This window comes from Podarcis cretensis (genome assembly GCF_951804945.1).
Source record: "Podarcis cretensis genome assembly, chromosome: 6".
NCBI lineage: Eukaryota > Metazoa > Chordata > Lepidosauria > Squamata > Lacertidae > Podarcis > Podarcis cretensis.
Genome location: NC_137175.1, coordinates 15,535,098 through 15,547,188, shown reverse-complemented (window position 1 = coordinate 15,547,188; position 12,091 = coordinate 15,535,098). Strand labels below are relative to the sequence as shown.

The following is a 12,091-nucleotide window of genomic DNA, read 5'->3' as shown; positions in this document are numbered from 1 at the left end:
GTAAAATGAACCATGGAAAGAGAAGAAGGGAAGTCACTGATATCTTAAGGATGTAAAAATGAGTATTTTAAATTGTAAAAAAGAAAATTTAATAAGAATTACATACAAAAAAAGAGAGAGGGGATAGATATCCCCCCCCCAATCCCCTCCATCTGCAGCTACAGCACCTAATTTTTTTATTTTTTTTTTGCATTTTAAGATAGGTGCGTTCTTAAGAGAGTTGTAAGATCTTTCTATAAATGGGTTATCTGAGTTTTCTTTTTCTATGTTTTTAGTGGTTCTCATTTTTGTGCAGGCAACCCCCCACCCCGTTCACACGGGGGTTGCAATCCGAGGCACTGTGCGTGTCTGTGAAATCGCATATAATTGAAACCCATTGGAAAAACCCCAGCAAACGCCCTGTCTTTATGGTGTTTCTGGGTCACTTCCAGGTTCGGCTCAATGCAGATATTGAATGCATGTAAACAAGGTGCTTGCCTGTATGTAAATTGAGTCCTGCCAGGGGAAAAGATGGGGTGGGTATGTATGTATGTATGTATTAATGGTTGGTTGCTTAAAAAGTTGTCTTCGCCATCCCAGCATGAGGTGCTGTTGCTTGCACAAGCTGTGTTTGTGCATGCAAAGCATTATGGTCTGCAAAGGGTGTGTGTATGTGTGGGTGGGTGGGTGGGTATAAACTCTATAAAGTTGAGAAAGTTGACCCTTTCATTGCAGTTGCCTCAGTTTCTTGGTAAATTCTGGCTGTAGGAAAACCGAAGCCCCAAACCTAGCCCCACCCCCCATCCCCAAAGACTAAAAAACTCATGTCATCAACACGGGATTTCTTCAATTGAATTTGCAAAGGTCATAGTTTTTTTCCTGCGAAAAATGTAATTATGCGGAACAATATATACTGGGTTACCTAGCAAGAAAAAGGATGTGGTTGTTTCGGTGCTGGAAATTATTTAAATGCCTGTGAGACGATGACAGGCTATGATTAAATTCCACGTCAGGACATGGGTTAAAGTGGCCTCATGTTCTAAATAATAATAATAATAATAATAATAATAATAATAATAATAATTTATTTATACCCTGCCCATCTGGCTGAGTTTCCCCAGCCACTCTGGGTGGCTTCCAACAGAATATTAAAATACAATAGTCTAAATAACATTATGGTAAGTATCGGGAAAGATACAGCTTGTGGAGTACAGTATGTCTTGGTGGAAGAACAATTACCCAGTTTAAGAACGTGTTCGCTGGTTAATCCATATGTGTTTTTAATATGTATACAGTAGCAACACTACTTTTCAAAGAAATAAGCCTGCTCTCTTTGGTTTTTTATGCTTTTAGATACTGCATCTGTTGCAACAGGTCCCATCTAGGAAGAGGCGTTTCCCTGTCTGAGAGAAAAGGGGAAATGTTTCTTCCATGGTGGGGTCAGCTACCCATGGCTTTTCTTTTTTTTTTTTTCCCAAATACATTTTTATTGAGGTTATACACATAACAAACATACAAACAGATACAAAAGAAAACATTATAACAAAAACAACAACAACACAAAAAAGTGTCAGGATATACAAGCCAACTTTTTCCTCTCTCTAACTATACAAAGATAGATTAATCTGGCTGTTTCACAAAACAGTAAACATCGTATGTCATCAGATGACATCGTACTAACTTTAGAAGATCCAAAAAAGAGTGTAAAAGAAGCTTTACTAAAGATTGACGAATTTGGAGCCGTGGCAGGACTTAAGATAAATAAAAATAAAACCAAAATGTTGGTTAAAAATTTAACAAAGGAAGAAATAATAGATTTAGAGAGAAGGACGGAAATTGCAGTAGTTAAGAAAGTGAAGTATCTTGGGATATGGGTCACAGCTAAGAACATAAATTTATATAAGGATAACTATGATGTCACCTGGAGGAGTATAAAGAAAGACATGGAATTTTGGGGGAGGATGAAACTCTCCTTTTTGGGGAGGATAGCTGTTGTCAAAATGAATATTCTGCCTAGAATGCTATTTCTATTCCAGACCATCCCCATACTTAAAGACCTAAAACAATGTAAAGAGTGGCAGAGAGTCTTGGCAAAGTATATCTGGCAGGGGAAAAGGCCACGGATAAAAATGAAAATTTTGATAGATAAAAAAGAAAGAGGGGGCTTTTCTCTCCCAGATCTAAGTCTATACTACGAAGCGGCCTGTATACTTTGGTTAAAAGATTGGATAAAACTGGAGAATAGAGATCTACTGGATTTAGAAGGCTTTAATAATTGGTACGGATGGCATTCGTACCTTTGGTATGGGAAAGTGAAGGTCCACAAGAGCTTTCTAAATCATATTTTTAGAGGACCTTTATACCAATCATGGGAAAGGAATAAAAATCTCCTTGAAAGAAAGACCCCATGGTGGATCTCACCAATTGAGGCTTTAACGGTGAAGAAAACAAACATGGAGGAAAAAAACGCCACCTATGAGGAAATGTTAAGAAAAACAGACCAAGGGCCAAGACTTAGACCTTATGAAGAGATAAAAAATCTATTCACTGGGTGGTTGCAATACCACCAGGTGAATGATTTGCTAAAAGAGGACAAGAAGAAGTTGGGTTTTGATGACAAAAAATCAAAATTCAATGTAGAAGTAATAGAAGGTAAAAACAAAACCCTATCTAGAATCTATGACATACTTTTAGAGTGGTATACAAAGGACGAGGAGGTGAAGGAGGCAATGATTAAATGGGCAATTGACTTTGGTTATAATATCGATTTTGAAAGGTGGCTGGAAGTGTGGAATTGTAATATAAAGTTTACAGCATGTATGTCTCTGAGAGAAAATGTTTGGAAGATGCTATATAGGTGGTACCACACCCCTGTGAAGTTGGCCAAAATGTATAGACTAAAAGATAAGAAATGCTGGAAATGTGGGGAGGTGGAGGGTGACCTATATCATCTATGGTGGACATGCAAAAAGGTGAAAGGCTTTTGGGAATCGGTTTACAATGAGCTTAAAAGAATATTTAAATACACTTTTCCCAAAAGACCCGAAGCCTTTTTGCTGGGAATGACGGGTAAAGATATTAAGAAAGAAGATAGAACGATATTCCTCTATGCCACCACAGCAGCGAGAATTTTATTGGCACAATATTGGAAAGTGGAAACTATCCCCAATATAAATGATTGGCAAATTAAAATGATAAATTATGCTGAGCTTGATAAATTAACAGGTAAATTAAGAGACCACGATGAACAGAAATCTCTGAATAATTGGAGTAAATACTGGAACTATATTGGAATAAATGCTTAATGTGATTGGCGGGGTCAGAACAATACTACCAGCGTGTGAATTTAGGCCTATAGATTAAAAATCAAATACGTAATGGAAGCAGATATTTGATACTTACCAAAAGGATGGAAGGAAGTCCAGGAGGTGGTTTTTGCGTGTGTTTTTTTTTGTTTTTTTTTTTGTTAAATCGTTTACCCATGGCTTTTCTAAGAACCATTAAAAAAATAAGTCACTCATATTTCTTTCCGAATCTGAGGTCATCATTGGTAGTCCTCATCCGAGTGTCACTGCCAAGTCAGATCCTGTGGGTGCCTATGGGATGTGTTGCTAGTGTGTGAAAACAGTCCAGATCCAAGGATTCCCCAGGCATGCACCTCCCAATGGTGGGGAGACATCAGGTGCTATCCTGGCGCCTGCCCATCTTCACTTGGTCGCAAGTGGCCGATAGCCGGCTGCAAAATGCGCCTGGTGCCTGGCTAATTTTGAACGCTGCTTTCCAGAGAAGCTCACCTGCTGCTAATTTAGATAGGGTTGGGCAAAGACTTTAACATAAGTTGAAGCTTTCACTCTCTAAAGGTTTCAATTTTATTTATTAATGTATGTTGTGGTGCATTTTGTAGTGTACATAATACCTCCTTATGGTTCAGATTGTGTATTGATGATGTTTAGCATGGTGTCCAGGGAACTTCGGAAGCAGAGCGGCATAGAAATTACATTAATACATAACTTCTGCTGCCCAGTTTAATCAGGGACACCTTTTTTTAATGGACTGGAAACTCTTTTAGTAGGTTAGACTAACCAATGAATTGAACCAAATGTTCAGCCCTGACTAAGTCATTGTGGAAGGCTTAGGCCATCAAAAATAAGACCATAAGCCATGGGCGTAGCCAGGATTTATGTTGGATTTAAGTTTTTTTTTTATTGATTTACTTGATTTGAGCAGGGGGAGCTGCTCCCCAGGACTACGTGCATCAAACAGAACACGTTTCCAACTCTAGCAAAACGTTTTTAGTGGCAATCTTCTTCTTCTTTCTCTAAAGAAATTTTCGGGGGGAAATTTCCTTCCTTGAAGGAGGAGTACAAATGGGAGTGCAAAGCAGTTAACTCGTGTCAGCAGATACTTTCTTTCTTTCTTTCTTTCTTTCTTTCTTTCTTTCTTTCTTTCTTTCTTTCTTTCATCCAGGGTCCCAGATAAGTTGCTGAAACCAGCTCAAGTCTCAGCCTGTTAAGGAAATGGGGGAGTTTGTTTGCATGGCAACTTCAAGGAAATCTGAATAGGGTGTGGGAGAGGAAGGGGGAAAGAGTAAAGAGTGCAAGCGCCTTGTGTTTTTACAACAAACGCCTCATAATCGCTGCCAGAAAAAGAGAGGAGCCTTCGCTATTGTGGCAATACAGGTTTAAACATGGAGTCAGTGACAACAGGCTGGAATGTTAAACAAAACCTGAAAAGGCCTTTACTCTAATTATAGCTAGAAGCAACCGGCCAGTATCTTGGAGATGCAGTGATGAGGAGAGCCGTAATGAAATTGCCTCACAGGCATGGCTGAGGTGGACAGAGGACTCTGTTTTGACAATAACACTTGTTTTGTGGAAATCTTGACCAGAAGCTACAGCGTTGAGTTCTTTAAACAAATTTTATTAAATAAAGATATTGTATATCATTAAGCCCAACTTCAGCAGATCACTGGCTTCTTGTGAAAAGCCTTGACTAAGCAAAAGCTAGACATGCTCTGCAGTCTGAGTGGGAGTGCTGAAAGGATGATTGATTGATTGATTGATTGATTGATTATTGACTACGTCTGAAGGTGATGTGCAGTGTTGTTGTTTGGTTGTTTAGTCGTGTCCGACTCTTCGTGACCCCATGGACCAGAGCACACCAGGCACTCCTGTCTTCCACTGCCTCCCGCAGTTTGGTCAGACTCATGTTTGTAGCTTCGAGAACACTGTCCAACCATCTCGTCCTCTGTCGTCCCCTTCTCCTTGTGCCCTCCATCTTTCCCAACATCAGGGTCTTTTCCAGGGAGTCTTCTCTTCTCATGAGGTGGCCAAAGTATTGGAGCCTCAGCTTCAGGATCTGTTCTTCCAGTGAGCACTCAGGGCTGATTTCCTTAAGAGTGGATAGGTTTGATCTTCTTGCAGTAGAAACCCAAGAGTGCAGTACAATCAATTAAAAGCTGTTAAACACACACACACACACACACACACACACACACACACAGAACATAAATGAAATCAGTGCGATTTTTCTAGAAACAGAGGTGCCAGAACTTGACATGAACACCTCCCTCATTCTCTTATAATGGCAGTGGCGCCAACCTGAAAGGTGCCGGAATTGAATGCCCTGGATGACACCATATAGAGCAGGCACTTATGGCAAAGGCCCATTTACCCAGCTGGGAAAGCCTGCCAGAGCAAAAATGCCTTGTTGCTAAACTTTTTATGATAGACAGTATAATGAAATGTATCACAAAACGTATGTGGCAAAAAAGTGGACTGTAAATAAAAGAAGCTTCTTGTTCCTATTCTTGGTTTTTTAACCACAACTCCAGACATTTTTATGACACCCATCCGCACTGTGCTTGATTTTAAAAGAGCTGATATGCAGTAGAATTATTAAAGAAGAAAAATGGCACCTAGCATAGACCAGTTGGTTCCCAACATTTTTTGGCCCCACCTAAGCGTCTCTAAAATCCTGATGCCCGCTCCCCGTGACATATAATTCTTATTATTCAAAAAGTGAACTCCTGTTCACATGGAGGAAGCCTAAAATGCCATTCACTATTAATAACTCATTCTCGAATTGCCCCCCTGTGGGGCGTGTGCCCCACGTTGGGAACCACGGGCATAGACAGTGAGTACCTTTCCACAGACGTGGGCGACTGTGGCTCACACTTGGAATCCCACTGGTAAATCTTACGTTGATACTTCAAGTGTCAGAACCTAGGTGCCAAAAGGCTCCCCAAATCAAGGTTGCAGTCGCCAAAACAGAATGTCTAGTTGCCATTTGGGGGCAAGATGGCTCTAAAATCTTATTTTTTAAATGATGGACTAACTGTGATTGATTCTTAGTTAAACATTTGGCTAGTTCAGATGACTCCTTTGCGCTAGGTCAGGCACCCCCAAACTCGGCCCTCCAGATGTTTTGGGACTACAGCTCCCATCATCCCTGACCACTGGTCCTGTTAGCTAGGGATGGTGGGAGTTGTAGTCCCAAAACAGCTGGAGGGCTGAGTTTGGGGATGCCTGAGCTAGGTTAAGAACTTTGAGAACTTAATGGTGACTGCTCCTGCTCAGGCTGCACAGAAAAAGCATTTTGGTTCCAGATACTCATTCCGATGGTGCAAATAAAATATAACAGATAGACTTCTACAGGATGTGTTGCTAGTGTGTGAAAACAGTCAAGATCCAAAGATCCCTCAGGTATATGCACCTGGTGGAGACTTTAGGCGCCATTCCGGCACCCAGGCACCTTCACTTGGTCACAGGTGGCTGATATCCAGGTGCAAAATGCACCTGGACCCTTGCGAATTTTGAATGCTGGGTATTCCCAGAGTTCATATCCCCTCTCTGCCATGAATCTCACTGGGTGTCCTTGGGCCAGTCTTCAAGTTTTAGCTTAACCTACCTTATAGGGTTGTTGAGAGGTTACTGTAGAAGACCCATCCCTGCCACCCTGAGCTTCTTGGAAGAAAGTTGGGATATAAGTACAAGAAATAAGTAATTCGATGGTAATGGTTTATAAATGATAAACCGTGCAAATAAACACTTGGCAACTGCTTTGCATGCTTCTCTTGAACTTCTAGATAACCAGGAGACAATAGACAAGCATAGTGGCAGCTTGTAGAATATCTAGGTATTTCCCAATATCTTTAGAATCGTGCAAGCAGGAGTGTTTGGCTGGTTTTCTCGCCTGCTGGCTGGCTCCATCTCCATGTCCAACTCATCCCTTCACATGGCAGAAGGAAGGCAGGACCAGAACATCCCTGATCGCCCTCAGGAGTTTCTAATAACATGGGGAGGTGGATTGAATGCCCAAAGATGGTCTATGAGAAGTAGGTGGCAGAGGAGCGACTTGTGTTAGTCCTCCTGGTGCTGCAGGTTGACCAAAAGGCAGTCGATTGCAGCATGGCGGCCGGTTTTGCTTGGCAGCTTACCAGTTGTTGCAGAACTTAGATGTTGTGACGTGTTCAGATGGCAAGCGCAGACCACAGAAGCTGATAAGATCTTAGCTTGCCTATCCAAAAACTATACACTGAGGACACCTGAAAAAAGAAAAGAAATGGGATAATGCATATTAGGAGTGAGAAACACAGGAGTCTGGAGCAACTAAATGTGGAATGGAAATTAGGAATGCAGTAGGAACCTTAAGGAAGTAGGGGGAGGAAATGTGTTGGCTTCTCAGTTCAGCCAAAGGAGATGGTGTTAAATGTTCCATAGTCTGCATAAGTGCTTTCCTTCCTTCCACAGATGATGTTGGGTTACAGCTCCCCTCAACCCTGACTTATGGCTAAACTGGCTGTGGATGATGGGAGTTGGAGGCCAACAGTACCTGGGTACTCAAGGTTGAATTGGAAGCCCAGCTTTAGAGGGAGGGGAGTGTTCACGTCTGTCCTCTCAAACTGCAGAATGCAGTCAAATATGTCCGATATATTAGTAGTGAGTAGGTTATTCCTGTCTGCTTCTGTGGAAAAGGAAGTACTTAGCTGCTGGAATAAACTTCAGCCATGTCGTTTGTCAACTCAGTAGGTGAGAATGCACCAAGTGAGCAGGAGTACTTTTTTCCTGGCTGTAAACTGTTCTGAGAGAGTTAAGTTAAATAAACCTTTGCAGCTGAGGTGACCTCTGTCAAAAGTGCTAGGTGCCATTGGAGGTGGCTGTCGCTATTCATCACCATTTTGTGAACATCCAGGAGCCATCTAGCTGGCTGGTGGTTAAAATGCAGTGCTGGACTAGATGAATTATTGCATGCTATTGTGTGTACAGACTAATCATTAACTTTCTGAGTGTGGTCAAAACAGATCAAGATAGGAGGTGATCAGCAGGCAACACAAACACACAAAATGCACTTTTAGAAAAACAAAACTCTACTCCCGAAACAGCCTGATGAGGATTGAGCATGCTCAGTGGGCACTGAATGTTGACTAGCTGTTTTGGAGACGAGACAGAATGGTATGGCGTTCTCTTGGAAGAAGCTGGTTGGAAGCCTAAACCAACCCATGGGCCTCTGTTGTCTGTCTGCTGTTTTAAACCTTCCCAATTTTCTTGCTTTGCTTTTTATTTCACTGGTCCTTCTCTCTATCTGCTTTCTGGTTTTCGTAGCCCAGTGATGGTTTGGCTCTCCTGCCCCTAACTATTCGCTGCTCTCCTGTGTGAAGAATCTTGACTGTGTCTTCTGTCTGTCTTTAACCTCACAGGCTCGCCCACCACTTCATTTACCCTCAAGCCATCGTCCAGCCCAGCGTGGTCATCCCGACCCCTGTACAGTCGATGACATCTCCCTACATAGACTACGCAACGGCGACCCAGGCCTACTCGCAATTCACCGCCACCGCTGCCTACGACCAGTATCCGTACGCTGCCTCTCCCGCTGCTGGCTACATGGGATATGGCTACACGGGGGCTGTCCAACCACCTCTCACCGCCTCCAATCCTGCAGTAGCCGCTTCCACCGCCTTCATGCAGTATCCAGCCACACAGCTGCAACCCGACCGTATGCAGTAGATGATGACGGCAGCATCACCTCCATCCTTTTGGAGAAGGACTATTTCTTTCTTCCCATGATGGAGTGGAAATATATATTTTTTTTCTTTAGTGGGTGGGGATTGGTGTCGGAATCCGTGAGACGAAAGAGGAAAGCAGTTCAAAAATAAATAAATCGGGAGTTTCTTAAAAGACTTTTTAGGAAGAATGCATATCAATACCTAAGCTATTTATAGTGTTACAGGCAAGCTTTGCAAAGGAAAAGGAAAAAAGAAAAGACATTCACAACAAACAAACTTTCGTAAGCTCTCTCTCTTTTAATGAAGACAAATAATTGTTGCAGAGGTGGACTGTAAGCGACCTAAAGAGGAAAACCGCAGGTCTGCGCACACTTAAATCAGTCTGCTTCCACCGGCCATCATTTTCTCACTCCCTGCTCCTGCTTTTATGCACTACTTAACTCTATTGAACTCTGCAGGGTGGCCATTTGCTCTTGCCACAGAAGGTACCCGGAGAATACAGTAATGAAAAAAAAAAGCAACCTTTTTCTTTTTGGCTCATCTTAAAAACTTTGTAATATTCAAGATGCCTTAAGGAGGAAAGAAAGAAAGAACCTATTTTAATATTTATTGTGATCTTTTTTATTATTATTATTCACGGGAGCTGTGAAGTGCAGGTGGAAGAATAGTAATATCTGCCTTGTTTAATTCTCAACTAAATTATTGTATGTAGGTGAAGAAAAAAAACGTTCCTAAGTAATGCTAAATCACTTTCAACATGCAAAAAAAGGGAATATTGGCTCGAAGGACGTTGGAATATTCCTTTAGTCAACGCACTGTAATTTTCTCTCTCTCTTCTTCTTCTTGTAATTGTTACTCTTTTAAGATTATCTCAAAAGTTTTAGGTATATTTTTTAAAGCAAAAAAAAAGGAAGGAAAAAAAAGAATACTGAACATATTGTCTACTTTGATAGATCTTTTGTTTATAATGCTGCAAAGCCTAGAGAAATTTTACAGTATTTATATAAAAAGCTAAGCATGGGCCCGTGGGCCTGTCAGTGCTTAGGAGAATGTCAGGAATGGATCAGAGTTTTTAAAAGGTGTTTCACACTTGAACAAAGAAAGGGTTTAAAACGTGACATTTTTTATACCCAATGGTACAAACTGCTGATTTAAGCAAAGGACACAGTGTAAGTTAAGTGCATTTTTACAAAAGAAGAGCAATAAACTATTTTGATTTTTAAAACGACTTCGCATTGTCTCTTGAAGCCCTGTAGCAGATGGGGATGTGGGCTGTGGCAAAGTTGGCCCAGGTTGGTAGACAATGGCCTGTTATTTGCAAGGGCCCTGGGAGAAAGAAAGCCTACAAGGGCATGCCAATCAGTGAAGTCCAAGTCATCTGCTCTGAGGAAAGGCACACATGGTTAGCAGGTTACTGACAGAATACCGTGCACTCAGATTCAGTACAAACTTTGAATTAGTGACACCTAACTTGCAAGCTATTAGGGAAGCGGGTGGCGCTGTGGGTTAAACCACAGAGCCTAGCGCTTGCCGATTAGAAGGTTGGCGGTTCGAATCCCCGTGACGGGGTGAGCTCCCGTTGCTCGGTCCCTGCTCCTGCCAACCTAGCAGTTCGAAAGCACGTCAAAGTGCAAGTAGATAAATAGGTACCACTCTGGCGGGAAGGTAAACGGCGTTTCCGTGCGCTGCTCTGGTTTGCCAGAAGCGGCTTAGTCATGCTGGCCACATGACCTGGAAGCTGTACACCGGCTCCCTCGGCCAATAAAGCGAAATGAGCGCCGCAACCCCAGAGTCAGCCACGACTGGACCTAATGGTCAGGGGTCCCTTTACCTTTAACTTGCAAGCTAAGAGGATTTTAAATAAATTATATAACTTAGCTGGCGAGTGGATTACATCTAGAAATCAACAGAAGTGGGAATGCAGTTTAATTAAGTAGTTGTCATTTGATACATGGTGTTGGGTTTGGAAGCATGGAACCATATCAGGTTCTTGGTATGAACTTCAGGAAAGGTGGGTTTTGGGTTTTTTTGCAAAAACTTGTTCCAATGGTATCTAGCCCCACTTCTGCTTAATAAAATGTATTCAGGGCTTGTTGGAGCTGTAATCTTTCCTAGGGCAGATGTGTTGCACAACTTTTGGTCATGGCCTAAAATAAAAACAACAGAGAGTCTTGCGGCACTGTATTATGGCATAAGCTTTCATGAACAACATCCCACTTCGTCAGATGTGAGAATGTAAAATAATGCATTAGATTTCTGTCGTAAACGAAACAAAATATAAGACGTCATACACTACTATTGGACACTGAAGTAATGTTGCTGTATTATAGTAACTGCTTTGCCATGCTATAATCTAGTATCAGAATACTGGGACAAGGATTCATGTATCGACAGCTGCATGTTTAGCCTTACGTTTTAAATGGAAATGGTCAACACTCCTCCTTTGGATTAACTGGTTCCTGAAAATATGGGATACGGGCTGTAAACTTACCTTTTTGTCAACAGCTTTGAGGTTGTTGGGTTGTGTGTTTTTTTTTTTAAAAAATACAATCTAGTGAACTATAACTTTTTAATGAAATAAATAAATAATAATAATGTCAGAGTGAGAGGAGGAAGGTTACGAGGTAATCGATTCATTGCAAGATGGAGATTATATATCCTGTGCTGGAATAATAAAAGTACAAAATGCAGCACGTAGGATACCCTCTCCTGGGAATATTATAAAAAAGCTAAGGTAGTTTAAGTTCATAACCATTTGCTAAAACAAGTATATGTATTCGCAGCATAATGCTTTTTGATAGTCATTATCTGTTTTTTAAAAGAGAGGTCTACCATTGGCTATTAAGAACGTGAGAGCTGATGGAATTTCCAAGTGTCCAGTTGGCTAGAGGCCAAGGGATGTGGGTGAGCTTCTGTCTTTCATGGCCTGTTTAGTGGGCTTCCTGAGGCCATTCAGAAACAGGATTCTGGTTTACATGGACCTTTGCTCCAGCAGGGCTCTTACATCCATGAGTTAACAGCTGGGCCAGATGGCTGTGCTCTTTCCAGGTTGGTGGAGTCCTCTTCTGTCTTTCAACCCTCACAGTTGTTTAATTTTTGAGGATTATA

The 12,091-nt window shown here is 41.6% G+C and overlaps 1 protein-coding gene across 1 annotated transcript in view; it reads left to right on the top strand.

The window, feature by feature from the left end:
* The window catches only part of RBM38 (RNA binding motif protein 38), a 32,178-nt gene extending 21,970 nt beyond the window's left edge, over positions 1 to 10,208 (top strand). The window contains exon 4 of the mRNA XM_079979750.1: positions 8,678 to 10,208. Coding sequence (XP_079835876.1) covers positions 8,678 to 8,984 — 307 coding nt within the window. The 3' untranslated portion in view covers positions 8,985 to 10,208. The remainder of the gene's footprint in view (positions 1 to 8,677) is intronic.
* The last annotated feature ends 1,883 nt before the right edge of the window (positions 10,209 to 12,091 follow it).